At 38.2% G+C, this 25,879-nt stretch overlaps 1 protein-coding gene across 8 annotated transcripts in view; it reads left to right on the top strand.

Annotated features, from left to right (window-relative positions):
- Nucleotides 1-16,614: 16,614 nt before the first annotated feature.
- The window catches only part of fli1 (Fli-1 proto-oncogene, ETS transcription factor), a 33,034-nt gene continuing 23,769 nt past the window's right edge, over nucleotides 16,615-25,879 (top strand). For 2 of the 8 annotated variants that reach the window (XM_056766050.1, XM_056766041.1), the window contains exons 1-2: nucleotides 16,649-16,834; nucleotides 19,163-19,272. In XM_056766050.1, coding sequence (XP_056622028.1) covers nucleotides 19,201-19,272 — 72 coding nt within the window. In that variant the 5' untranslated portion in view covers nucleotides 16,649-16,834; nucleotides 19,163-19,200. The other 6 variants (XM_056766045.1, XM_056766044.1, XM_056766043.1 and 3 more) reach the window with 6 other exon arrangements.

The raw sequence follows: 25,879 nt of genomic DNA, 5'->3' as shown, positions 1-25,879 counted from the left end.
TAATGAAAACTATCGAAAAGTGAATATTTTGTATGTGACAAAATTGATTAAAAACAATAATTAATATAGGCTAATATTAATTGATATAGTTTTTTTATGACAATGATGATAATAATAATAAATAATTTGTATTGTCATTATTAAAGTTTTTTATAATAATAACAATTATTGTGATGATGATAAAAAAAGAAAATTGTCATCGAAAAAATAACTATTATATTCATTAATATGATATAAATTGATATTTATATGAATTATGTAAATCAATAATTTTCTTATACTATTATTTTATAAAATTGATTAAAAACTGACTCTTGTACAGCAGTTTTTTATCACCCCTTCTTCAATTTGTATGACAAACTGAGTTGCAGTAGTATACAGCACTGCAGATCAGTCACTCGTGGGGCTCCATTACATTTAGTTTACAGCTGCTATGTAGACAGTAGTTTTTATTAGCGGCCCGTCCACGTCTCGTCTGAAACACCTTGTGGATGAGAGATAAGTCCTCCACTGCCACCCCGCGCTCTCATTTGTTTGAATTAGAAAGTGCGTGGTCAAAGATCTTTCATGCGGGTCCTTGAAAGTAAATCTGAATGTGCTTTCAAGTCCGAGGTGAGAGGCGTGAAGAGATGCCATGTCAACCTGCGCCGTCTCGGAGGAGAATCGCTCTGAAGCTGGTGCAAAGCAATCCCCCCGGGCTCAGGAGGGGCAACACGTCAGGGGCAAAAGGGTTGCTGTGTGACTTATGGCCATGTGGTGAAAGAAATGGGAGAGAGGAGGAGAAAGAGATGCACCCCTTCTGATGAGCCAAATTGAATAAAAGGCGGTGAATGCGATCCAGATCTTCCACGTGTGCCCAATGCTGTTTCAATTAAAATGATGAGCGGTTCAAAGAAGAGGCCTGATTCACTTCTGCTCCACATGATCCGACACTCATCACCTCCTGCATTCCTTACGCCTTCCTTATCACTCCAGCACCTTTCATCCATTCTCTCCCTATAGCTCTGTTTCACCTTCTTTCTCTCTCTCTTTCTCTCTGGCTCTACAAACTATAACATTAGGACTATTGTGTAAGTTTGGATTCCAAACATTATAGTAGCTTAACTCAGGAAATTTGGTTTTGCTGAGTAATATCTGAGTTCATATTTTCATTTATGGCAGATATTTTGGATTTGTGACATGAGAAGAAGACACACATAAAAATGCGACAGAAGCAAAAGTTTCATCATGCTGTCTAAAAAACAAATTAGATATGATAGTTTACTCAAAAAGAACATTTCTGTCACGATGTAAACCTGTATATGACTCTTCCTTTAGACACAAAAGTTGTTTTAAGAAATGTCTTTGGGTAAATTATTCCCTTATGGACCTAAGCGTACACAACTCATTTATTTAATTATTTATTGGATTATTTCTGTCCCACCCCTTTATTACTTTTTTCCTATCCATTGTTGGCACTCTCACGCATATCTCTCTATGTCTCTTCCTCTCTCCGGTCTGGTCACGCTATACATTAAACAGAGCTCAGCAGCTCTAAACGTTCATCACTCACTGTGTCTGACTGCTTTACTGCTCATGTCCGTTCTGTTGCCGCCATGGTTGCAAGTGCAAAGCAAGCGTTAAACTAAATCTCACAGATCTGTATCCCCCCAGGTCTCACCCTCTCGTCGCTCTGAATACACCTCAGCTGTCAACCTCACACTTGTAGCACTGTTGGTTTTCAAAATGTAGACCAAAGGAACCTGGGGTGGGGTCTGAATGCTTTTGGACTTTTTGTTACACATCAAATTTGATAGAACAACATCACAGGCTTATCATCTATATGAGTCTTTGACTGAATCTTGACAAGAGCATATGCCGTCCTGACAGGGGTTTCATCAAAGTTTCCTTTAATTGCCCCAGAGCTTTGCTGAGTGCTAGCAGATCTCACATCCTCTATTTGAGACATGTTCAAATGTCGCTGAAAGAGAAACCAATTCAAGTCTATTGTCACAAGTCCAGGTCGAGTCTTAAATCTTTTTTGGGAATAGTTGGTTTCTATTTGCATATATAGCTCACCCAATGCAGAACGCAAAAGAAGTTATTTTGTAGAATGTTTCCCCCCTCATTTGTTGATCAAAATTGGTCCCATTTACTTCCATTATACAGGTTTTGAGTGAAATGAGATTCAATAAATGATGACAGAATTGTTATTTTTGGATGAACCATTAATAGACTTATTAAATTATATTTTATGACACTTAAGTAGGAGTCAACTTTTCTCCATATTGTCCTCATGTGTTATTTTCAAAGACACGCTGGGATGGTCGATATTAATGGGCTTTTATTAGATACGTCCCCATCGCTGCAGGTTCCTTTATTCAATTTTAGGGGGAAAAGAGCGAGTGATAGTGCCTGAAATGCGTGAAAAAAAGTCCTCCTACTCATCTCTCGCAGGAGATCTTTCCTCTCTTTGATTCAGTGCCCGCTCTTTCCCTAAAGAAACTGCCGCACAGATGTTGCTCCAGCGACTACAAAGAAGAAGGTCTTTATGAAGAGTCTATTTTAGGCCGCTGTATTTCCGAGCTCTGCTGCTTTGAGAGGTACGGGCTGAGTTTCTGCTGAAGCCTTGATTTTATTTCTTTCTGAGGTATTTTTAGATAAAAGCTACGGTTATGATGACAAAAGCAAACACATAATGCCCCGTGACAGTGTCGACTCTTGATCGGCCAAACGCAAGTTTGGGTCCCAAATGAATAAACAGTCTAAACTGTGGTATCACAGTAAGAACGTTGCATGTTTTGACTAAACATAGTGGCGTTGACAGGGAGACTTTATGAGGGAGTTTATGCAAACGTGCCAATGAATCAGTGACTCCAAGTGCATCGAAAGAACAGTGACTTTGTTGCTCCCTGAGAAAAGCTGCATTCTTTGGAAGCAGCATTAGCCCTCGATATTATCTTTAATTAAGTCCCCAATCCTTTTTATGATTTGTGCAAACAGCCTATAAATAAGCCTGCTAAGTCATACAAACATCCCCACTATTTGACGCCGTGGAAAATGTGCAGCCTTCTCCAGATGTTTCAAATTTTAAGAAGGATCTAAAATGACCAGTTGCCCTTCCACAGAGCTTCACGATGGGACAGAGCTCCGCCGCCCTCCATGGTCAGGACCCGAGAGCCGGAACTCAGTTAAAAGAACATTGTTGGGAGCAGGGAGTGTCGCTAGGCCGACACCACGTGCGAGGGTCCGACTGTGTGGACTTTTGACCACGATCGGATACGGTTTTGCTCCATGGAGGTGTGAAGTTTGGCCAATAGCGTCAACAAGGTCACAGCGACTCAACCCTTATTCAGCTAAGGACACTTTATGGAGGCTATTCAGTGTTATGAAAACATCTATTACTGTATAGTGTAGATGTGGAAAAAATTAAGAGACGACTACAAAATATTTTTGGTTTTCTGAATTTACTATTTAGGTACGTGTTTAGGTCGAATTATCATTTTTGTTCAATTCTTTGAACCAGTAACAACGTTTTTTCCCATATTCCAAATGGAAATATAGTTGTTTATTTGCATTTAGTTTCAGGAAATAGTAACGGGACTGGTCAAAAAAAATCTATATTCATGTTTTACATGTCTAGGATCAGTTCAAAACAAACTGATTCTTGTGATTCTTGTGATTTTTTTCAACATGTTTTATGCATCTTCATACTTTCTTTCAGTCGTTCACTTTGCTGTTGGGTGACTATCATTCCTGAAGTTTGTGACTGTGCACAATAAAAGCAAACCTGGAGTGATCTCTTCAATTTTTTGAATATGACAAAGTATTTTATTGAGTGTACTCTGTGACAACTCACAGCATCTCCCAGGTCTACAACACTTTTAAACAGGTGTTTCATCTCAGAGTGAAAATGAATCGCGACAGGGTTTAACGTGTGCCAGCGAGTCTGTTGGAAAGCAAGAAAGGGGGATTATAATGAGGGAACTCCAACAAAGAATAAAATGTGTGTCTTGATAAGATACTGGGATCGGTCCAAAACTAACAACCATCCACGTCCAACAGCACCCAGAACTTCTCTTCATTAGAGGTCTAAAATCTGGCATTTAGACACACACATAGACATAATTAGGATGGAAGAGAGTTGTGCGGATGACAAAAAACTCCCCTTTTCCAGAGACGGGGTGCCTAACACAGATTAATATTTGTGCATCTGTGTGTGTCTGTGTGGTTCATGAGAGGGATGTCCTCAATATGGCCCATCTCGTATATGTACTGACAGGGTATGGGAAGACTTGAGTAAGTCCAGCTGTCTCTGTTTTTTACAGCACAGCTTTCACTGCAAATTAGAAAGTCACCAAAAGGATAGGAGATAAACCGTTCCAAAACATTACATTCGGTTTAGCTCTCTGTTTTTTTAACCAATGGCATTGTTTAGCTTCCATGTCAAAGTACGACGCATTGTGCTGATCCACTGTTATTATACATCCTGATCTCACCGGAATTCAACTATTTTATGGGGCGGCTAATTCGTATGACTTCGTACATTGTAAATCTTTCAGAAACTTACGACTACTACTGAAGCCCCACCCTTAAAATCACTGGCGTGAAAACTTTCTAAAATGTAACAAAAAGATCACGTGTATTCGTATGAATTTGCCAAAATAAGCCAACTCGTCAAATAGTTACTAGATCGTGCTGGATTTTACATTTTATGAAAAAATTGGATTATTGCTGGGGCATTGGTATAGGGTTGCTAGGATGTTCCAGGTGGTCGCTAAGTTCAAGACAGTCTCCACCTCAGATGTGCAGTCAACGGTCTAAGGGTGTGACACACAAAACTAGAAACACCTCTGAAGACAATTTGATTTTATGTTGAATTCTACATTTGCTGGAGATGTGTGCGACGTGTTTTCAAAAAACAGTGTTTGCTTAACATGTCAATCAGATGGCGGTATGGGCAGTCCTTGGTCATGAGCGCCGAAACGGAGTCCATATCTTAAAACTAGGTGAAATCATGGCATTCACAAAGAAATTCGGCCTTAAAAGAGAAAAAAACTGAAGTTGTATTGTAAATCATAGATTTTTTTGATGGGGTGATCTGAATCTGGCTGCTTAACTTCTCATGTTACTCTGTGTACAAAAACCTTGGTGCTTATTTGACTCAGGACTTGGCTTCGATAGACAGATTCATTCTGTTGTCAAATCATGCTTTTTTCATTTACGTCGACTCAGGAATTTTGAAACAGTTATTCATGCATTCATCACCCCAAGTCTTGACTATTGTAATTCACTTTATTTCGGAGTAAGTAGTTCATCCATTGGGCGTCTACAACTTTTTCATAACGCTGCTTCCAGGCTGTTGTAGTAGAAAATGTTATCGCATTACGCCCATCCGTATCTTTCTGCACTGGCTACCGGTTAAATTTAGAAAAGAGTTTAAATCTTAGTCTTTGTTTATAAATCTTTACATGGCTTAGCTCCAGGTTTCCTTTCTTTCTTGGTACTTAGGTCACTTAGGTCTGGTTAGTCTTGGATTTCAGGATGTGCAGGACTAAGCTTAAACATAGAGGGGGAAGAGCCTTTGCTAGGGTAAGGCCCTAAACTATGATGACTGTCAATTTGAACGGTGTCAGCTCACTCTTTTTTTAAATCCAAGCCTAAATCCTATTTTTTATACTAGTGTATTTTATTGTGTCTTTTTTTATTCTGTTGATTATAATTTCTCTTTCTATGTTTTGTTTCTTATGTTCTGTACAGCACTTTGGTCAACCTTTGGGTTGTCTTTAAACATGCTTTATAAATAAATTACAAACTTACTAACTAACCAGGCCTTAATACAGCTCAACAACTATTTTTTCTATTAACTAATTTTTAAGATATGCCACAGGTACCAATAATTCCAAGTATCATGGTCTGTAGAATGAACGGCATGAGATGTAATACAGTTTAATGCTAAGGGTTAAGGGTTTTGAGCCAAACCACAAATCTAGGCTATAGTAACATTTTACATTTACATTTATGCATTTGAGAGACGCTTTTATCCAAAGCGACTTACATTGCATTATCCTATACATTTATACATAGATATGTACTATCCCCTGGGATCGAACCCACAACCTTGCTCTTACCACTGCTCTACAGGAAAGCTACAGGTGGCAATGACACTTGCTTCAAAAAGCACCACTAAATACAGTAGCCTATACAGTCAAATCCAAACCTGGCCCAAAATTCAATTTTAAGCTATTATATTTAATGTCCTCTAACATCACCCATCACAACTGTTCCTTAAATGCCTTTCAGGTGTTGCAACCTGTGTGATAATGTAAGAACCAACTACAGAAGACTGTCATACCTTACAATGTATCTTGAGGCAGTATTTGCCGTTTCCTGAGAGTAATGGATGTTGACAGTCTGGGGATCTGAGTTCAGCTGAATGGGTTTAGATTACAGCCACATAAATAATCAGTTTACTTTCCCATCAAACTTCATTCTAGAATGAAGGAACTCCCAGATTCTCACCGCATTCAAAAAAGCTTGTGAGATTATTTATGCTTAAACAGCTAACCAGTCAATAGCATGGCAATACTGCATTCTTACTCAGCGTGTCTCTCTCTATCTCTCTCACACAGGCCCATATAATCCTTACACAAAACATCAGGGGTATTTTTAGAATGATTTAAGGATGTAGCGTCTATCCTGTATTCTGATATTCAGTGAGGAAGTGAACTGCTCTACTCCCTCCTCTATTCATCATGTACCTCTCTCGCCCTCTCTTACTCTCTCCGCCGGTGATTTAGACCCTTCTCTGCTCTTATCAGCAATCTTTTGAATGTGGTTGGTTCACGTCCCACTTTTAATCAGAGCTAAAATCAAAGCGCCCAACAAACAGCAAAAATGTGCAGCCTCTCAGCCACTGTTATCTTCATATGCAACGCGCATTTAATAAACCTTAAACTCAATCCTAAAGAAAATACTTGAAACACAACAGAAAGCGTAAAGAAAGGCATTACAGAGTTAACAAAAAGCCTCAAAATACTCTCAATCTGTATTGTAAGACAAGACGTTTGAGATAATATTTAAAAAACTGCAGGTGTTTAATTGAGAGAAGTGTGTCAGTGCGGCAAAAGGAGCGCAAGCACGCATTTGCATGTATGCTAATGTGACCATATGTGGGTGTTCTCACATTTGTCTTTACTTCTATCTGTGCGTGCTTGCCTTGTGTCTGTGTGCATATGCTTTAGAGTTTCACTCTCTTATTTACAGATGTTGTTAAGTCTGTGAGTCATATTTTGTGAGAAACAGGCGCAGAACAAATAGTAACAGAAATGGCAAGTATGTGGCTGAGTGCATGATTATAACTGAGTTAAACATAAACACATAAATAAATAAAATCTTAAATGAATCATTTCAATTGAGATGATCATACATTTTGAGTCAAGTTGACTTTTTAGAAATGCATTGCTGAATTTGCCTTATTTGCCTTTTTTAATTATTTATTAATCTATGTTTTTATTATTTAGGTAACCCTTCAGTATTAGGAGCAATTCTATTAAATAGTTGTTATTATCATGCCTATTATTGGCATATTGGCTGTTTATTAGTATTTATAAAGCACATATTCTGCATGACGATACTCTACATCCCTAATCCTACCCAATACCTACACCTAACAATTTACTAACTATGAATATGCAAGATATTAATAGTTTATTGGGGAAATATTCGTAGTTAGTTCTAATTAGCGAGAACTGCTCCCTATACTGAAGTGTGACCTTTATTCATTTATATATTTGGTAAGTTCATTTAGGATTTTTAAAAGACACTGATGCTCCCAGTGAAACGTTTTGTCTCGTTCGTAGCTCAACTCTGCCCTCTATCAGTCAGAGGGGTTTAGTGCATTACTGCATGTCTTATGTAGATTTGAACTTAAAGGGCTATACATGTAAGACAAAAAAGTCATGTTCAATTACAATACAACAATAGTTCAAAAGTCCAGAGGTAAAAGTTGTCTAAGTTTCACATAGACAACCATACAGAAGACCATGTTAATCTGTGTATGTTTTAGAAGAATGTTGTGGTTTTTGCCAGGGCGTTTAGAGCAGTGCCCCCGCAGTCACTCACACATAAACACTTTAAGGCCAACTCCCTGTCTCTCCCTTTTTATTTCTTTTCTTTTTCTTTTTTTAAGTTGGCTCTATCCTTTTAGATGGTCACCCCATGTCATGTTGCATTTCTATTTGTTTTGAGCTTCTTTCCTCAAAAAATGATCAGTAAATCCTCTCACTCACCAGACAAACAAAGCATGTGACTGGACCTGTTTCTGTTTTCCAGCTGCAGCAAATACCTGCATACACAGACAAACATAAGCTACTGCCCGACTATAGTATGATACAACAGTCCAAAGCCTCTATTGTCAATGCCTGAATTTTTATATTATTCAACAATTACATACACTTTTTTTATCACTAAATGTATTATCAGTGTGACAGTTATTTGAGGTAAAACAATCTGAAAATGTGCACAGATTTAATATTGTTTGGTATTTGGCATGTCTCCCTATTGTAATGAAAGCATGTCTCCCTATTCTAATGAAAGCATGCACTCGCGTCGGCATGGACTGTACTAGTTTGTGCAACACCTGATGACTCATATTATCCCAACACAAACTGGGAATTTTCCATGGAATGTTTAACTGAACTGTGGAAATCTGACCTTTGTTCACAGGAGTTAACACGGTCACAGTCATACATTTGCTTATGTTAGATTACTGAGCTGGAAATTAAACAATCGTTTGATGTCAGAACTTTGTTCCTTTAAATCATAAAAATCATATTTATTTTAGGATTTAAAATATGGCCAGATGTTTAATCTGCATCTGTTCATTTTCATCCTCTTTTCTTTTTGTATTGGTATGAAAGGACATGAAATAAGCCTGCACACATATTGAGATGTGACCAGATGTCTCGGAGAGCGATGAAAACCTTGTTCCACATGTGGTTGTGTCACTTTAGCCAATATAAGATATAGGCCTATGCGAGTTAGGCCTCTATATCTGACTCATGAAACCCATTTTAAAACAATTGTCTCTGGTTTTAATAATATTACCTATAAACACACACATAAAGCAGCAGTTCACTCCACCATTAAGTCTCAAACCTGGTTCAGTGAACCCCCTAGTGGTGAGGAACCGACAGAGGAAGCTTGAGTGAGACAAGGGATCAATAGTATGCTTTATTGGATCCAGATTTGACCGTCGGAGGCCACAGATGAATGAGTTTTGTAGTCTGGTGAGCGGCTCACATCGAGTTCAGGCTGTCAGACACGTCTGGTAGGGGAACGGGGGCACGGAGGGGGGTGATCTCAAAGCAAATGCCTGAGAAAAAGAGCACAGGACGGTAAACCTGAGAGTCCCGTCCCACTTCTCCGGGAACAACGCGCTCTCTCACAGGGCTGGGCCGCGGACAGAAATGAGAGGTGACAGCGGATTCAATTCACTCGTTGCTTTTCTTTAAGGGCCCGCTAAAAGCTTGATGAATGATGAGTGGTCAGGGGATTTATGGAGGGGAGATGATTGTAAAGTTTTTCAGGCGAGGTGTGCAGTCACATGCCTGGATTTGCTGAGTTCCTCCGAGGGATTTCATTTCACCTGAGCAGTGATATACTGGAGTTACTGTAAAACCATAACAGCCACAAATGGTTTATCTACAGTAGCCATAGTTTGACTATACATATGCACTTGTAGTTAAACTTTAATACAACTCCAGCAAAACCAAATACTATGATAAAAACCATTGTTAGTTTTCTTAGGGATATGTACAAAGGCATACTGACATTTAAAGACATTGGTCCTCAGATGGCCAGGCATGTGATCTACAACACAATCATGCCATATTTTTATGGGTAAAGTAACCATGTAGCTTAAGGGATTTGTGGCAATATTAAACACAAATATACACTTGAGCCATATTACCAGTTTTATGAGTTTTGTATTAAATAGCCTACAGATTAGAAAACTCTATTGCCAAGCTTTATTGCACAGACATTTTCTTTGGTTCTTGAAGCTTCCAGAACAGACAAATACAGCAAGACACATAATAACAACATGTTTAAATTGTAAATATACAAAGAAAATGTACAGAAATGGCTATGAATGGTAATCAAATTACTATAAATAAATAATATGCATGAAAGGTTATTAAAGTCCCGGTGAAATAAAAAAATACAATGGCTTTTTTTTATGAAATATTGCAGTGTACATTGTAAATGGTTCATCAATGTGTGACATTCTCTTTTTAATATTTGTGCGGACTGAAAATTCACTTCCTTCCTATGATGGCTATCCATCTCAAATGACATTTGTAAAACGGCTTGGGCGGAGCATCTGTTAACTCCTCCTCTTCAACTGTCATTCTGCTCCCAGTTCTGTTTTAAAATGCAATGGCTGTTTTTACACATTCAATCAAATCGCAGAGAAAGACGAAAGCATGCCCACAATTTTTTCATAAGAAATTCAATTTCATTTAGACATTTTTAAGAACAAATAGGCTAACCGATCAGTCCGTTTTTTCCTAGCAGGGAACACCTGTAGTCTGTGCTTTTTATCGCTCTTGCTGTCGCCGTTCGGGATATGCGCAATCAAAAACACACCTAATTTCAAAGATGGCGACGACCAGTGTGCTTAAGTTTGCTAACAACTAACTCGGGTCTAAATGAGGCACGCAATTTAGCCCGGCAAGTTATTTACCATTTTGAATGCAGTACAAAATAGTATTTTTAAGTAGCTATATGTCTGACAACTGCTTGAGTCTGGGTTCGTAAACTTTAGGCTCTTCATTGTAAATGATGGCTATTTTGGCAGTGAAAATGAAGATAGGCCTAATAAAAGAAATCAAACTACTATGCCTTAAATTCTTAGATGTAAACATTTTCAATCAAAAATGTTATTTGCTCTGCTTTTGAAGGACTTGGCCTACTTCTTTTTTTCTTTTTTATGTCAATTTACTTATACCATAACCTTGTTATTTAGTACATATACCATAATCGTGTAGTTCAGTATTGCTTTGTAGTTTACTTTACGCTGTGTCTTTACAAATGTCCTCAAGCCCTGATTCTTCAAAACAGCTGTAAATGTTTTATCATGTCCACTCAAGCCTCTTCAATGTCATTTGCACTTGCTAAATAACAAAAATAATAATAAAACATTTGTGTTCATTTTTCTATTTTGATGTATAGCTTTTTAAAGTATTTGAGGGCTTAAAAAAGTGGTAATCAAATTACTGGACAGGAGATGCTCAACATTTGTAGTGATTATTCACCGTGAAACAAACACATACCCAGAGCTGGGTATATTACTTGGGAATTTAATCAGTTACTGATTACAGACTACATGGCAAAATTTGTAGTCAGTATCCTAACGTAATCTTTTAGATTACATTTGTTGTAATGTAATCTGACTACTTTGTATTACATTTGTCAAAATCAAATGCCTTTATACTGTGTAGTGGAGTAGGCGGGGCGAGACCGTGAGTGAGACCAGTGAGTGGGTGTTAATGAGCGTCAGCTTTCGCGCACCGGTCTCGTATCACGGAGGAGATCCGGAGCATAGGAGAACGAGCGACCGGACCGTCGATGAGAGAGGACTAGGCCTGGATTTTAGTTGTGGTTTGTTTTATTCGCCGGCAGTCGACCGTGAGGGGCTGCTTGCTGTCTTTTTACTTTGTTGTCTTGTTATCAAATGTTTAAATGTTTGCCGGTTCCCGTCTCCTTCCTTCCTTTTATTTGAACCTTATTACATACTGAATGACTGCAATACAACAAACAAATGGTTAAAGAATAGAAAAAATAACTTGTTGTGTGTATATCAAGTGTAGATACCAAATCTATTTAAATGGATATAATATTCATGATGTAATATTCATACAGTAATGGTCAAAACAAAAAAAAATTCAGACGGCAATCTGACAGTAAATTTATAATCTAAACTATAAGCTTTTGTCTGCATAATTTAGATTCAGAAATACCTGCATATACAATAGCCACATTAAAAATAGTCTGCTAATAGCAAACGTAAATGTTCACGACAAAAGGACTGGATTATAAATGACAGGTTCACACTATCGCAAAACAACAAAATCAAGTTTTGAAAGATTAAACGTATCACCTGCTGTGCTTGTGATTATCTAATGCAAAATCCTATTCAAACAATGGAAAATAAATGTATAGTTTTTAGGGATGTACCAATATGTACATTTTGGCCGATAACGAAAACCGATACTTCTTTAACATTGAAACCCGATAACCGATATATTGGCAGTATGCAGTATCTAAATATGAATATAAAAGAGACTGAGACTATCTATCCATCTATCAAAAAGTAGATTACTGCTTTTATTTGAAAACATTCACGGCAGAAAACAAGGTCAATATTAGTTCCATTCTTTCATGTACCAAGCCTACTTTACGATTATTAAACCTTCAAACTTTTCTGGTAATTTTTTTATTTAAGAAACAAATTATAGATGTTCTTCCAGAGCAACCCAGAAAAATGTTCTTAATGGTCACATGTCTAACAGGTTTCAAGAGAGAAAGCATTCAGAGCAGTCTGATTCAAACAATATGCATGCTTTTGTTCCTATAATTTATACATTCATAAATACTGTATCTAGATACTGTATTTACATCAACAATGTTTTGCTAATAGCACTAAGTGAATGATCACGACAGAAACACAGTACTGTGCTGTATTTTAATGAACAGTTTGTAGCTGAAGAAGTTTAACGAGACAAAATGATTTATGATTTATAAGCTATAATATATTCGCCTAAATTTTATTTTCATCCGATTCAGATACCATCGATAATTTATTGTGCATCCCGAATATTTTTCAAATGTATTACCTTTGTGAACAAATACATTTTAAATAGATAAAATATTGTGAATGTTGATCATGGAAAATTAAGCTGTACAAACCTTTTTGAATTTATGACTAATGAATGCTGTGATTTGCACTGATCGCACAATCATAGTATTATTGTGGCTAGATTGTGAAGATTAACACTGGTCTTAAACAATAGACATTTATGCTTGTAAACAAAAACATGTTAGACTCGCTATAGTGGGTTGGTTGGTTGTCTGAACAGTTAAAGTGGTAGGCTTACAAAAATAAATAAAAGTAAAATGTAATGCAATCTATGTAATGTAATCTTTAACAATAAAATAGCACCTTTATTCGGATACTTGATTTTTGGTATCATTTACTACCCAGCACTGCACATACCTTAGAAGACCCCTTTGCTCATCCAATAAATGCCAAAGACCCCCTAGGGGCGAAATGTTGTTGAGTTTTGAAATGTTTTGAAACAGTAATGAGATCAAAGCCTCATTTGCTAAAAATCAAGTGACTTAGCCAGTTTTATCTGCGCTTTGAAGCACTGATTCGATACAAAAGATTCAATACTGGTATCAAAGCTTCATGAAGCCTGTTTCGAAAACGCCCATTAATACCTTCAAATGGATGAGATCATCTCGGACCGAAGACAGCAAAAGGATGTAAAAATATCTTTGCAGCTAATTTCTTTCTGTGAGTTATCAATGTGGCCGTTGTGTGCAATTTAAATCTAAACTTAAACCTTTCTGTCAGAAAGACAGAAAGTGATTGAACCATATGTATGGCACCCGCACGAGTTCAGTCGTTTCGTTTGGATTGAATTTACAGCCATGGAGAACTGCTATTCGAAGTTAAGCACCTCCATCGCCCCAAGCTTACTAAATGTCCTCTTACATACGCACCACAGTGGATAATTTCCCTTTGCAAATTCTATTGACACGCATTAGTGGTCTAATGTTTGCACAGAGATTCTTTTCCAGGTCTGGTTTCACCTGTCTCAGAATTGATATTACAAACCATGAATCTAGAGAGGTCAAGTTCAGCAAATATGGTGATTTATATTAATTAAAGAGGTTTCCTATGCAATTAATAGAAAACTACAATTCAGTTCTTCAACAATTTACTTCTTGCAGGCCAGATTTGTGATTCTTAAAAATGTAGCAAATCGCAATAGTTGCTAAGAGTATGATTGTCCTTGATTTTGGTCGAGTTGTCCGAAAGCCCCTGTGTTTATCCTGTTGCGTGTGGGCCTTGACAGGGTTAGCGTGAAAAGAGCTCTGCCCTGCCTTTAATGGTACCAGCATCTCATTTACCCTTTCCCCCTGAGAAAACAGAGAGATGAGGAAAATGAGCAATCTCCATCTCCTCTTCATCTCTGCTGCTCTCTTGCTTCTCCAGTTAAATAAATAGACATTATGCTGGAGGACCCAAGCCTTCATTACTACATACTTGATGTAATCAGACACGTCTGTATGTTTCTGCATATTCCTCATTAGCCTGATTCGTGGTTAGAGCATGATGCTAGCAACGCCAAGGCAATGGGTTCGATCCCAGGGATTGCACATACAGTACTTAGATACACGAAATGTATGGTACAATGGAATGTAAGTCTCTTTCGATAAAGTGTCTGCCCAATGCGTAAATGTAAATGTAAATTAGAGGTCCCAGGAGTTGGAGTTAGAACTTTGAGATAAGTTTCCACAGGGGTTGATCTGAGACGGGATGCAGGAATTCTGTTTGTGAGATGCTTGCTCCCATGAGATGCAGTTACATTTGACCCTGATAATGAAATTCTGACCCATCTTTAAACAGCGAATCTGCCATAAAGTGTTATTTTTTACATTTCAGTCATAATATTAACCTGACAGGATTTTTGAGCTACACCCTTCCTCAAGTTTACATTTTGCTGTCATAACTCGTAACTTAGGGCAGAACAGATATCATTTCATGTTTCCTTTTACTTGTATTGAGAGTTGTGATGAATGCTAAGGTAACATACAATTTATAAGCATTTTTATTTCACTTTCTTTCTCTCTTGTTTGTAAAAAATAGTATTGGATTACTATACACTATAAGGTCTTTATAAATAAATAGGAAAAACAAATGAACATATTCAAACCGTAATTATATATTGACAAAAACAGTAGAATCTAAAACCAGTACCATAACCAGTGCCTATATTTTGGTTTAATTCAGAGAAATGAGTATACATGAAAAACATTGCATGTCTTTATTGGCACATCTGTAAAAACTGAAAATATTCAGTATTTTACTAATCTATTACATTGCAACAGTGTTCATATTTGGTCTTTGTTTTACAGAAATAACATAAAGGACATATACAAATCCAAAATGTAAGGTTCTCACACAGGCACTCAGGATGATTATTCACTTATTATTGACCTCAGATTTGCTTTCTTTATGTGATTGCTGTAAAAGCTTTAAAGAAGCAAGACAAAGGAGGAAAAAATCCAGTTTCTGAGAACTAACTCACACTGTTGTTTATGTTCCTTCACTCTCACCAGGAGGCATTTGGATGGAAGTGCGTCATTCAACCATTGATCCTGCGGCCCAACTGTAAGATGCCAGGAGCATATACTCAGACAAATATAGATTTGAGAAAAAATGGCAACAAATTTAAAAGATCCATGAATAGAAATGTTGGTTGCAAGACTGCATTACTGTACGTTCTATTTTACATCTTGCACATGATAAATCGACATACCACATAGTGATGGTTGTTGCTAGATGTGTTTCCTGTCTGGCTAAGGTGGCAGTTTCCTACTATTGTTCGAAAGAATTCATGTGATCTTACAGGGAAGTGGTGTGTTGTTCGTTTGTAAAGTTTACTCAATTCAGGTGCATTTCTTCTGTAAATAAGACGGACGTTTTTAATAAGTCATATACTGGGGTCTTTAACATTAATAAAATAAACAAATGTGCAACTGTTGGTAACTTATACACGTTTATAACAATATCTATGTTGCGCATTTGTATAGTTAAATGCATTAGCAATAAGTATTTACATTTCTTAAGCCATTTCTGGAATTGCACTTTAGTTGTTCAATTGGTGTTGCTGTTCATAGTTTTCCTCATGACTATGTACACATTAATATGGACACTAATACATCCTACCCAAACAAATTGAGAGCCATTAAACACTCATAAAGGCATAAATTAAATCATCTACCCTCCTTCACGTTAGGTCAATTATCATCTTTATCAGGCATTTGGTTCCTTACTGGGCGTCGAGCGTCACGCACCAGCAGCTTTCCTCACTGTAAACCTGCGCTGTCTCTTTGAAGGAGTTTTCGGGTGAGGAAATGAAGTTAGTGAAGTGAGCAGGGTCAACCTAACAGGAAAGAGACGCGTGGATCCGACATGAGCCCACTGAGTGCGTTCGTCCTAATGGTAATCCTTAGGGAGCCATCAAATGGAAAAATAAATTTGTCAGTTGACGGAAGGCACGCAACCTCATCACGAATAAAACTTTATTTTGACACTGCCTTGAAGGAGGTCAAATAGCACCTCAAAACTACAAAATTCTTGAGTTATTTATTTATGTCATGCTGTAAATGCTCAAATATCAATACGCAAAATTAGCAATGTTTTTAGGCAGGCACGCACAGGATATTCGGATGTCCCCTACGTGCGCATTAGGGGTTTGTGCTTGTTTTCCCTCTCCTTCTTTTTTTATGGCGCTGTTCTCATTTCAGTTAGATTTCCCTTATTTCATGGTTCACTGGATGTGCAGTTGCTTGAAGGGTGAGTTCGTGTTTGCTCATTGGTCAGAGAGCCGCCGCTCTCTCGTCTCGCTTTTCCATTCATACATCCCTCCTCTCGTCCACACACGCCCCCGAGATAACTTACACTTATCCATGTTAACAACTTTCTCATAGACCGGACTAATTATTTAAGACTGGAAACGGTTCTATTGAAATTGACCGAGTGACAGAAACAGGACAGGTGAGTAGGGATGCTATATTTAAGGAAAACTGTGTGGCAGAAGTTGAACTTGTTAAGAGAAAGTTTGCAGCTCATACTATGCATAGCGTTTGTTGACTCACTTGGAACTGCAGTAATTTCTTCTTTATTTGTTCATGTCGCTGGATAATCGTCTCTCTTCTTATTGCCATGCTTGTGCTTTTTGCATTCTTGTAACTTGAGCATTGAAAATGCATTGGTTATATTGCGAAGGACCACATGCTGATAGAACATGTACCTTAAAAGCACTGGATAAACGCGTCTAAAAATGCATAAAAATGAATGATTTGCACATTAATTTCATTGGCAAATGATTTATTTCCGTTGAATTCCTTCTTCAGTTAGTTTTTCTTTTTTGCTCGATCCGCATGCGTTGACAACGCGTAACGCACACACAAGGTAAGGTACGCTTCAGATGTAACACTAGATGTCCATGGTCCTCCTCGGAAGAGAAACGACGCAGTTATTTAACAGTCATCTTGAGCCTCCAGTCACTTAATTGGCTACAGATGCGGAATTCTATGCTCTTTTACCGTTCAGAAATTGGATGCATTTGGGAAAGTTTATGAGGCGAGCCCAGCACTCGCCCTCAGGAGCCCGAGGTCTTAGGAAGAGATTCCCTGCGAATATAAATCGAGCGAATTATAATACTCCTGATTTATTCGTTACGGTCGGTTTCTTCAGGTGTAGAACTCACGACATCTCGTTTCCTATCGCGATAACAGACACGCCATTTAATTCCCATCATTTGTGGTTCGCTGCTGTGATGTATAGCTACCCTATCCCCTTGTCTCATACCTGGTCTTTATTCGATATTTTATATTTATAAACTGTATTTTATAGCTTTATAGACTTTAAACTCTATTGGCTTTGATTTAAAGAAATATAATTGAGACAAGGCAGGCCTTTACTACAGGACGATGTGTTTTATAATTGTTTTAGACAAGGCAGCAGTGCTTTTTAACTCTTTTAACCATACTATTGATAAATTGTCGCCTTTAATGATCACACCCCAAAGAGGGATTGCATGCGGTGAACAATAAATTGAAACGATCTGTGTTTGTAGGGAATGTGTCAGTGATAGTTACACCAGGCAGAACAATTAATGAACAGTTTGTTCGTTCGTTTCTATTTATTTTCTTTATTTTTTGATGTGGCAATCAGGGTGCCTCTGAAATAGTTAAACAATGTTATGGTGCCAGTCTTTTCTGTAATTGCACACTAAAGGAATGGCAAAAGACACCGTCCCCGAGGTGCTCTTTCACCCGAGACTTAGTAAGCTACACTTATTAAAGTGAAAAGTGTTTCAATATGTGGCTAACCTTAGCAGGAACGTGACGGGGGTGGGGGGATGCTTGCATCACCTCAGAAATAGACATTTTTAATATATGTTTTATTTATTAATTTCGATTATTATGATCGATTATTAACAATACCAATAATAATCATGAATAATCATTTATTTTTATTTGATATAAAATACTTTTATACCTCCACCTTTAGCAATAATACATACTGAATGAAAGGCCTATAGTCAATCTGGAAGCAGAAGCCAGTATTATTTTTGGACCTCTGGAGTCAATTCTTTAATGAATAAATGCAGCTCTTTGCCATTGTACCATTTATAACTGTGCCATTTATAACATTATAAACAAGAGTTGACATTTTTTTCTTTCTGTGGCTGGATGTGCAATAACTTGGTGAAAAGGAATGTATACAAACTAGTCGAATTATTGCCAATGGTTTTTATGCATGCTAAATTTATGATATACACCAAGAATGCAGGTAAACAAACCGTGATGAAGGAACAGTTTTTGTCGAAATGAAAATATCACTTTCGTGCATGAAAAAAATGTATTTCTTAGAATCTGCGAAGCAAATCAATTTCGATAGAAAATGGCAAACCGAGGGGATTTTTTTTCATTTGAGGGAATCCGTGTAATTCAAAAACACGTAGAAATACTTTGTGAGAAGATTTGTGAGATGGCACAGATATTACAGAACGAATGTCTGATAATCTTAGCATTCGTTTCTTTACCAATGGCAATGGGCCTAAAGGAAATTGTTCAAATAGTTATACTTGAAATGTTTCGAATCTAGCAGATGAATGTGAAAAAAAGTTTAAATCCTTTTAGCGAGTGTGCTTAATTCTTTTTAGCCTTCTGCTCTAATAATTTTACGTGTGCATATAGGCCATATTATAGCCTATTTATTATTTAATCATATTTATTGATTGTTGTTTATATTTATTTGTTTATTCGTTCGTTTTGCTTCATGTTCTCTATAATTTCCTGTGGATTTATTTTTAAGGGGCCGAGAAGTGAACATCACCCTGGGCTCTCTGTCCAATGACAATGTTTCAGACCGTCCCCGACACTTCGTCTTACGTCAAGGTAAGACAGCATCGTCAATACGTGCAGGTAATGTGGGAGGAAACAGACTTAAACTTCTTAATTGCCTTTTTCCTCTTCCAAGTTGCACTGGTGACTGGCTTGGTAAATGACTTGTAAACGCTGTTTTCCTGATTCCCTCTTGACATATTTGGCATCGGGACTTCGTACTGTCTCATTATTCCAATGATGACATTTAAGACTGTAAACTCTGGACTGACCATCTCCGATCTTATGAAATATTCGCATTGCACATTATTATATTTGACGGGGTGCATTTGTCTGTCTTGCATGCTCCTAAAGAATGTAAACATTGCAAATGGCAGACATCTGTTTTTGAAAAAAAAAAAAAAAAAAACGAAAAGCCCGACGCATGGGGAATTTTCCATATAGACGGGTTACATTCATTTCTGGCTGTTATTGAGTTGGAATCTCCGCACATGGGATATTGGTCCACTAAATCAAAGTTGACCCGTGCTGACGTCATGCCCACATTGATTAACACCAATTGACTTTCGCATTTCTATTTGTTTCCTTTTCGGTACTAACATGATGTTAGGTCTCTCTGTTAAAGTTATGCTATATTGTCACTATTAATAATTTTTGTGACTGACGGTTATTTGGTTATTTATGGCCAAGTGCCACTGCCATAACTTAAATGTATCAAAAGGCTTACTGCACTGCACACAGACAGCCATGAAAATGAAGTATTGTGCCTGCTAAAGTCATTCATTATATCTTTACAATCAGCATACTTTCCAGAGCAGAGTTGTTATGTTATGGAGACTTATTGCCCCCCTGCATAAGGGAGCTTTTCATGGAGACGCTATAGTTTGTGTTCCTCCACAGAGGGGCTGCAGTTTCACAGTCTCACGAACAGTCCTCGATTTGTTTCGAGACATTAGCAACGGAGGAATGTTGAGGGAAAACCTTCCCTTTGAAATCCAGCTTCACTGAATAATAAATAGTGCCGCGCGTAGCAGTCGAGTCGGGCTACAGCTTACAATCAAAGATAAAATGGCTTATTATTTTCAGTTAATTTTAGAGTGTCTGTATAATACTCAAGGTATGCATACTAATAAGGCTCATTCTTCCACAACTTGCCTTTTACAGTTGTCATTTTGTTGAGTGACAAGTTCTTGTGGGCAAATTAGCTTTTTTTATATTTTTAATATTAAAAAATGTTACCAAATGTTAACATAAATGTGAAAATGTATAACGTTGCTGTTTGACAGAATTTGGGATTTACCTCAGAAATATGTGGCTTCATTCAAGCAAAGCCATGGTTCAGCTATAGTGCTTTTGTTTGGTTAAGGCCGGGCGAGACTAGGGCTCTCCAATAAAAATAAATCTCAAATTAATTATGGCCTGGAGCAGGAGGCCAGACAGTTTGCTGTTGTGTGCTTCAGTCTCCGTCTTTTCGACGTGCGTGTCTTTCTCTGCTCGTGAGATGAGAGGTACTCGTGACTGTCTCGAGCGACCTGAGAAGCGTGGTCCCAATCTCAGATAAGCTATCAGGACGATTTATATTTCCCATATCTCATCATATCCTCACCATTATCACAACGCAAATAGGACATCGATGTGTCTTTAACCCACACCTACATAGTGCTACACAAAATATGTGGTGTAGATATAGCTTCTGCACGTTATAACATCGTGATATCTATAGCTGTTGCCGTTTTACTAATTGTGTGGCCAATGTTTACCGTGTCATTCCCACACACGTTTTTCGTTTTTTTCCCTTGCTTGTTTTATACTTGAGGAAACCTCTCGCCTCACTCTGGGTTAAGTCTTGCTCCAGCACTTCAGGGTTTTTCCAGTAGCGTTGGGCCACTGGCTTCCCACAGGTCGTGGTTGGGAGAAATGCCTGGCTGTCAGGATCCAGCGCAGAGCCAGATGTTCTGTGGCTCACTACATAAACCAACATGCATCTGTTTATTGGCCTTTCAAAATGTTTGTTACCGCTGGACTCATAATGACCTGGGCAAGTGCCACGCGGGAGAAGAGACCGATTTTCTAGATTTAATGATGCACTGAAAATGTTTGCTCCATAAATAAAAGCAGAACAATTTATTTTCGATGTGTTATACAAATGGGCGAATAGGGCGAGCGATAAACCTGCAAGCCTTTTCGTTCCACATAAGTTTGAGTGAAACGATTTTTTGTTCCTTTATTTATCTGATATATAGTTCAACATCAAGTAACGAGACGTCTCATTTATAATAATCGAGATGGAGCCCATAAAACATAATTATAGTGTCATTAGTGACCCCTCTCCGCCAGATCTCCGTCTCGTCATGCGCTCAGAGATAATGGTGTTTTAATTAAAAGAATGGTGGAGTCTAAGCGGCCCCTCTAGGGAAACATATGTTTCAGCTATCAGGTCCCACGCTCTGTGAAAACGATGTCCACCCCTCCATGGTAACGCACATGTCCCAAAACCTGATACGATTATCCCAATTCTAAATATCAGTGATGAATAATGGTGCTAAATGGTTAATCCATCCTCTTCCTACATTCTCGCCTTCCTTCTCTTGTCTTACCAGAATTCCCCAATCGCTCAGTCCTAATGCAGAACGCAGAGATGGATAAATATATGCCAACGCCGTTTATTTGAATGAAAGGAAAAACTGTTATTTTCTGCACTGGAGTAAAAGAGAGAGAGAGGCCCTGACTCGAAATGGTTAAACAAGGTGTCTCCGTTAATTACTGTGCAGGCCTCAGGCAGGAGAAGCCTTGACCCCTAGCAGGATCCAGATGTGGTGCTCTCGAGGGGGGCTCTCCCCCTCTAGACCCCCAGACCCCCAAGTCGCAAACAGCACAAGCCAACCGGCGCAGACTCAGTCTCGCTCCCCCAGGCATGGCCCTCTCGGTCAGGGGGTCTCATGATCCGATCGCGTTCTGCGTTGGCTCCGTGTCGAGTGCGCTAGGTAATAGCGCGCCAGAATTGAGGAGAGCTTTTTCAGTGCGCACAGAAAAAAAAGCTATAGGGGGTGGAGATTTATTCTAACTCAAGCAAAGACTGTCTGGATATATAATGGCCCATAGAATTACCTTAATATAGTAATACTAAAATATATAGGCTACAGTTTTAGAACTGCGTAGCAACATCCAGGTTTATACTGCAGCACCAATCTGTTTAAATTTATTTTCAGGAGAGCTACGTATGCTGTATCCTATAATAAATGTATCCTATAATAAACACTGTTCCCCTCATCATTCACGTAGACATAAAAAATGTTGGGGCATATGCTAGTGATTTTGTAAAAATGTTAAACAACAGGCAGGTATCAGCCTCTCCATATGTTCCATACAGCCTCATAGCACAAGTCTTTCTGGAGATGCATGTGCGTACGGAGGTGCGCAGGCTAAAAGGCGCACACGTGCGGAGCAGACAGATTCGGCACTGTGGGCTTCGGTTTTATTAATGGGAGCCCTTGCAGGACAAAAAAACACTGCAGGAGTTGGGACAGGCTTTTCACATTATTCACAATAGGTAGATCTAGTTCGCTTTTCCTTAACAGAGCCTAACAGGATGTTTGTTAGATTTGATTACAGAGTTGCAAAAGAGACTGCAAGACCCGATTGTCGTTTGTGATGTTTTAATACATCGTTTTTCTCCCATATGTATTTATAATATTGTATTTTTTACAGATTTGTTGTACGAACCGTTTTTATTTATTTTATATTTGTAATTAAATTAGTTTCTAAGCTAACTATGCCTATGCGTTTTAACGCATTATCTAAAAATGTGATGCGTTAATGAAGGGCTAGTGTTTCCATCCCAAACCGGGCATTACAATGTTTAGAGGGGAAAAAGACAAAGAAAAAAGCGCAACATATGTAAAGAGCTGGCAGGCGTTCTGTAAATATTTCCAGTCAAAAACAGGTACAAAGGAAAGAAACACTATTGTTTTGGTGTCTTATCTCCTCGGGACAAGTATCCGGCTTTTGGGTGCCGTAATGAAGGCAGGGCCAGTGACACACACACACACACACACACATACACACACGGCTTCCTTCTCAGGCGCAGTGACTTCACTTCCCAAATTTAGAGGAAAAAAACCATCCGGCGAAACTGTCTCTGTCTCTCCGCCACATATCGGAGGCTGGAATTAATTCAGACGCGTGTCATGTTTGGAATATTGTCGGGATCCACTGAAAATTGCGCGAAATGGACGGAACTATTAAGGTAAGAGTGGAGGAGAGGGTTGTTTCTGAGATGCATAGAGTTTGAGACCGTTAGATGTTTGAGTTCTGCCAGCCTGAGGCTTTTCAGCCGCTCCGAACAGAGATTTCCTATTCGGCTTTCCTCTTCTTTTTCCCACAAGTTTCCTTTTCCTTTTCGTCGAAACTTTGTTGAATGTTGAAGTCAATGGCGGAGGATACGGTACATTCAGACAGACTCTACACGCACACACTTGGACGCGTTTAGAAAAAAAACTTGGATCATACTCTGGGCTAGACACGTTGTTTGTGATGGAGTAAAGCCGCTTTTCAGTCAAAACAATGCGTATCAGCTTTAAGATGAAAATAGCAAATGTCCACCGCTCGATGAGGCTGATTCGGGCTTTTCGGTGTATTGTGGCGTGCGTGCGCATTTAGCGCAGTGCTTTCTGTAAATCATAAAGCTTTAGGCTTGAGATGTGGCTGCGCAATTGGAGTGGCACCGTGCCGAGGTTTTCCAACCATTCATATAGTCCAAAACCGGAGCCCACCCACAATAAAACATTTCTTCACAACCTTTCCCGTCTTCTTTTGGCTGACAATAATTCTCTTGAAAGGGTTCGTTTGCTTGAACAATAGACTGTTATTTTAGTATAAAAAAATGACATTTGCCTTTAAAAAGCGTTTTCAAAGATGCGAGGACTCGATCGCATCATCATTGGTCTCTGCATTTAGTTTTGTACTATGTTTGTTTTGAATCACATTTGGATATTGAGGTAAGGTTTAAGACGAGAATATTTTAATAAGAATTATAATGTAGCCTATAGATAACTCGTATTGACTCATGATTGTTGACTTTTGTCTGGACGGCAGGGTTGCAAATTTAAGCACTCCTCTTTTTGTGGTCATATAAGTGGTTTTTGGGTGTGGTATATGTTTGGGACCGTACACATCAAGCTGGTGTTAGATTTTATCGTGTTAAATAGACTGTTTCGATTGCAGTAGGGTGTATAAGGACATCAGAAGAGAGATGCATTTAATGCAGCAACTCTCCTTTCAAAAGAAGCAGTTTGTTTAATATTTCAGTATTTTGAAGCGAACATATTTTAATCTTGTTATTTTGTTTAATTAAGCTGTTTTCATAGCATTTATGATGATGGTTACTTTTGTAACTATTATGTTCAGAATTTTAAAAATAATAATGAAAAATAACATGTAATAATATAAAGTCTTTAATGCAAATACAAACTAAAGATAGAAATGAATTGATTAGAAGAATTTGGAATTTGACACAGAAAACATCTCTTGATTGATTTTAACTGTACACTGTTCCAAAATGAGGGCGGGGGGTTTCAATCCACGGGTATTTCCTGTTCCACACAATCTGGTTTCCTCGCAGGTTTCCTTTTCCTCCTGAAACAAAAGACAGGAATGCCCTCTGTGTAAAATAGCACAGTGCTTTAAGTGGGATGTGTACATCCTAATTTTTATTTAGCACCTACAGCATATATTTCAGATCCTGCCATTAAATTATGCTGTGGGACATATGGGAAAAAATCCAGTAAAAATTATTTTTTAAAATAAAATAAATATGTATAGGCTTCATGTAATATTATCAGCTGTGCAAAGATGCTGTTGGTGCCTCACCATAAATCTACAGCAGCAACCCAGTGTGTGTCTGTGGTTCTGCATGGTTCAACTGAGCCATGCAGGCACGGCCAATTTATGGCCTGAGGAAAATGGCACCTTTGTGAGTATTTCAACCTCATTGTAACAAGATGCTTGGCTCCGATCTTGTACGCCGACTGTTGGTAAGTTTTGCGTAAAGTAAGGACGAAATTGCATTTTGACAGGGCCATCTCTACGGGTATACGAGTTTGAGCGTGGAATTAGATTTTCCTATTTTTAAAACCCTCTGTAATCTTGGGAAAGACTGACTGCCAATCATGAATTATATGGTGTAGGCTGATATGTCTGCGTGTAAGTAATGTGTAACAGTCATAATAGCTGTTCTGCCCTTATCTGGCACCGTGAAGGCATTCCTCAACTCTGCCATACTTATCATGCCACAACCCGGCTGCTGTGGCTGGACCGATACTGTCCACATCACACTGATGAAATTGATGACGACTGTCACAAAATTACAAAAAAGACATGTTCCAAGATTTCCTATTTTTAATTTTAAGATGTACTACGGTGAACATCTGTATAAGTCCGTTTCAATCAATCAATGGCAAATATTTGGATGCGGTTTACAATTCATAATTCTTACAAAAAAATCTAGAAGGAAATGCTCTTCTTTGTTTAAGATTTTCGTCACACTTTATTTGAAGGTCCAATTCTCGGTACTAATAAACCTTAACTATGACTTTTGCCTCAGTAAACAACTAATTTGTTGCTTATTAATAGTAGTAATGTAGTTGTTAGGTTTAGGTATTAGGTAGGATAAGGGAAGTAGATATGGTCA

The sequence above is a fragment of the Triplophysa dalaica genome, chromosome 14 (genome assembly GCF_015846415.1).
Source record: "Triplophysa dalaica isolate WHDGS20190420 chromosome 14, ASM1584641v1, whole genome shotgun sequence".
NCBI lineage: Eukaryota > Metazoa > Chordata > Actinopteri > Cypriniformes > Nemacheilidae > Triplophysa > Triplophysa dalaica.
The sequence above is the reverse complement of the archived record's forward strand: the minus strand, read 5'-3'. Positions and strand labels throughout refer to the sequence as shown.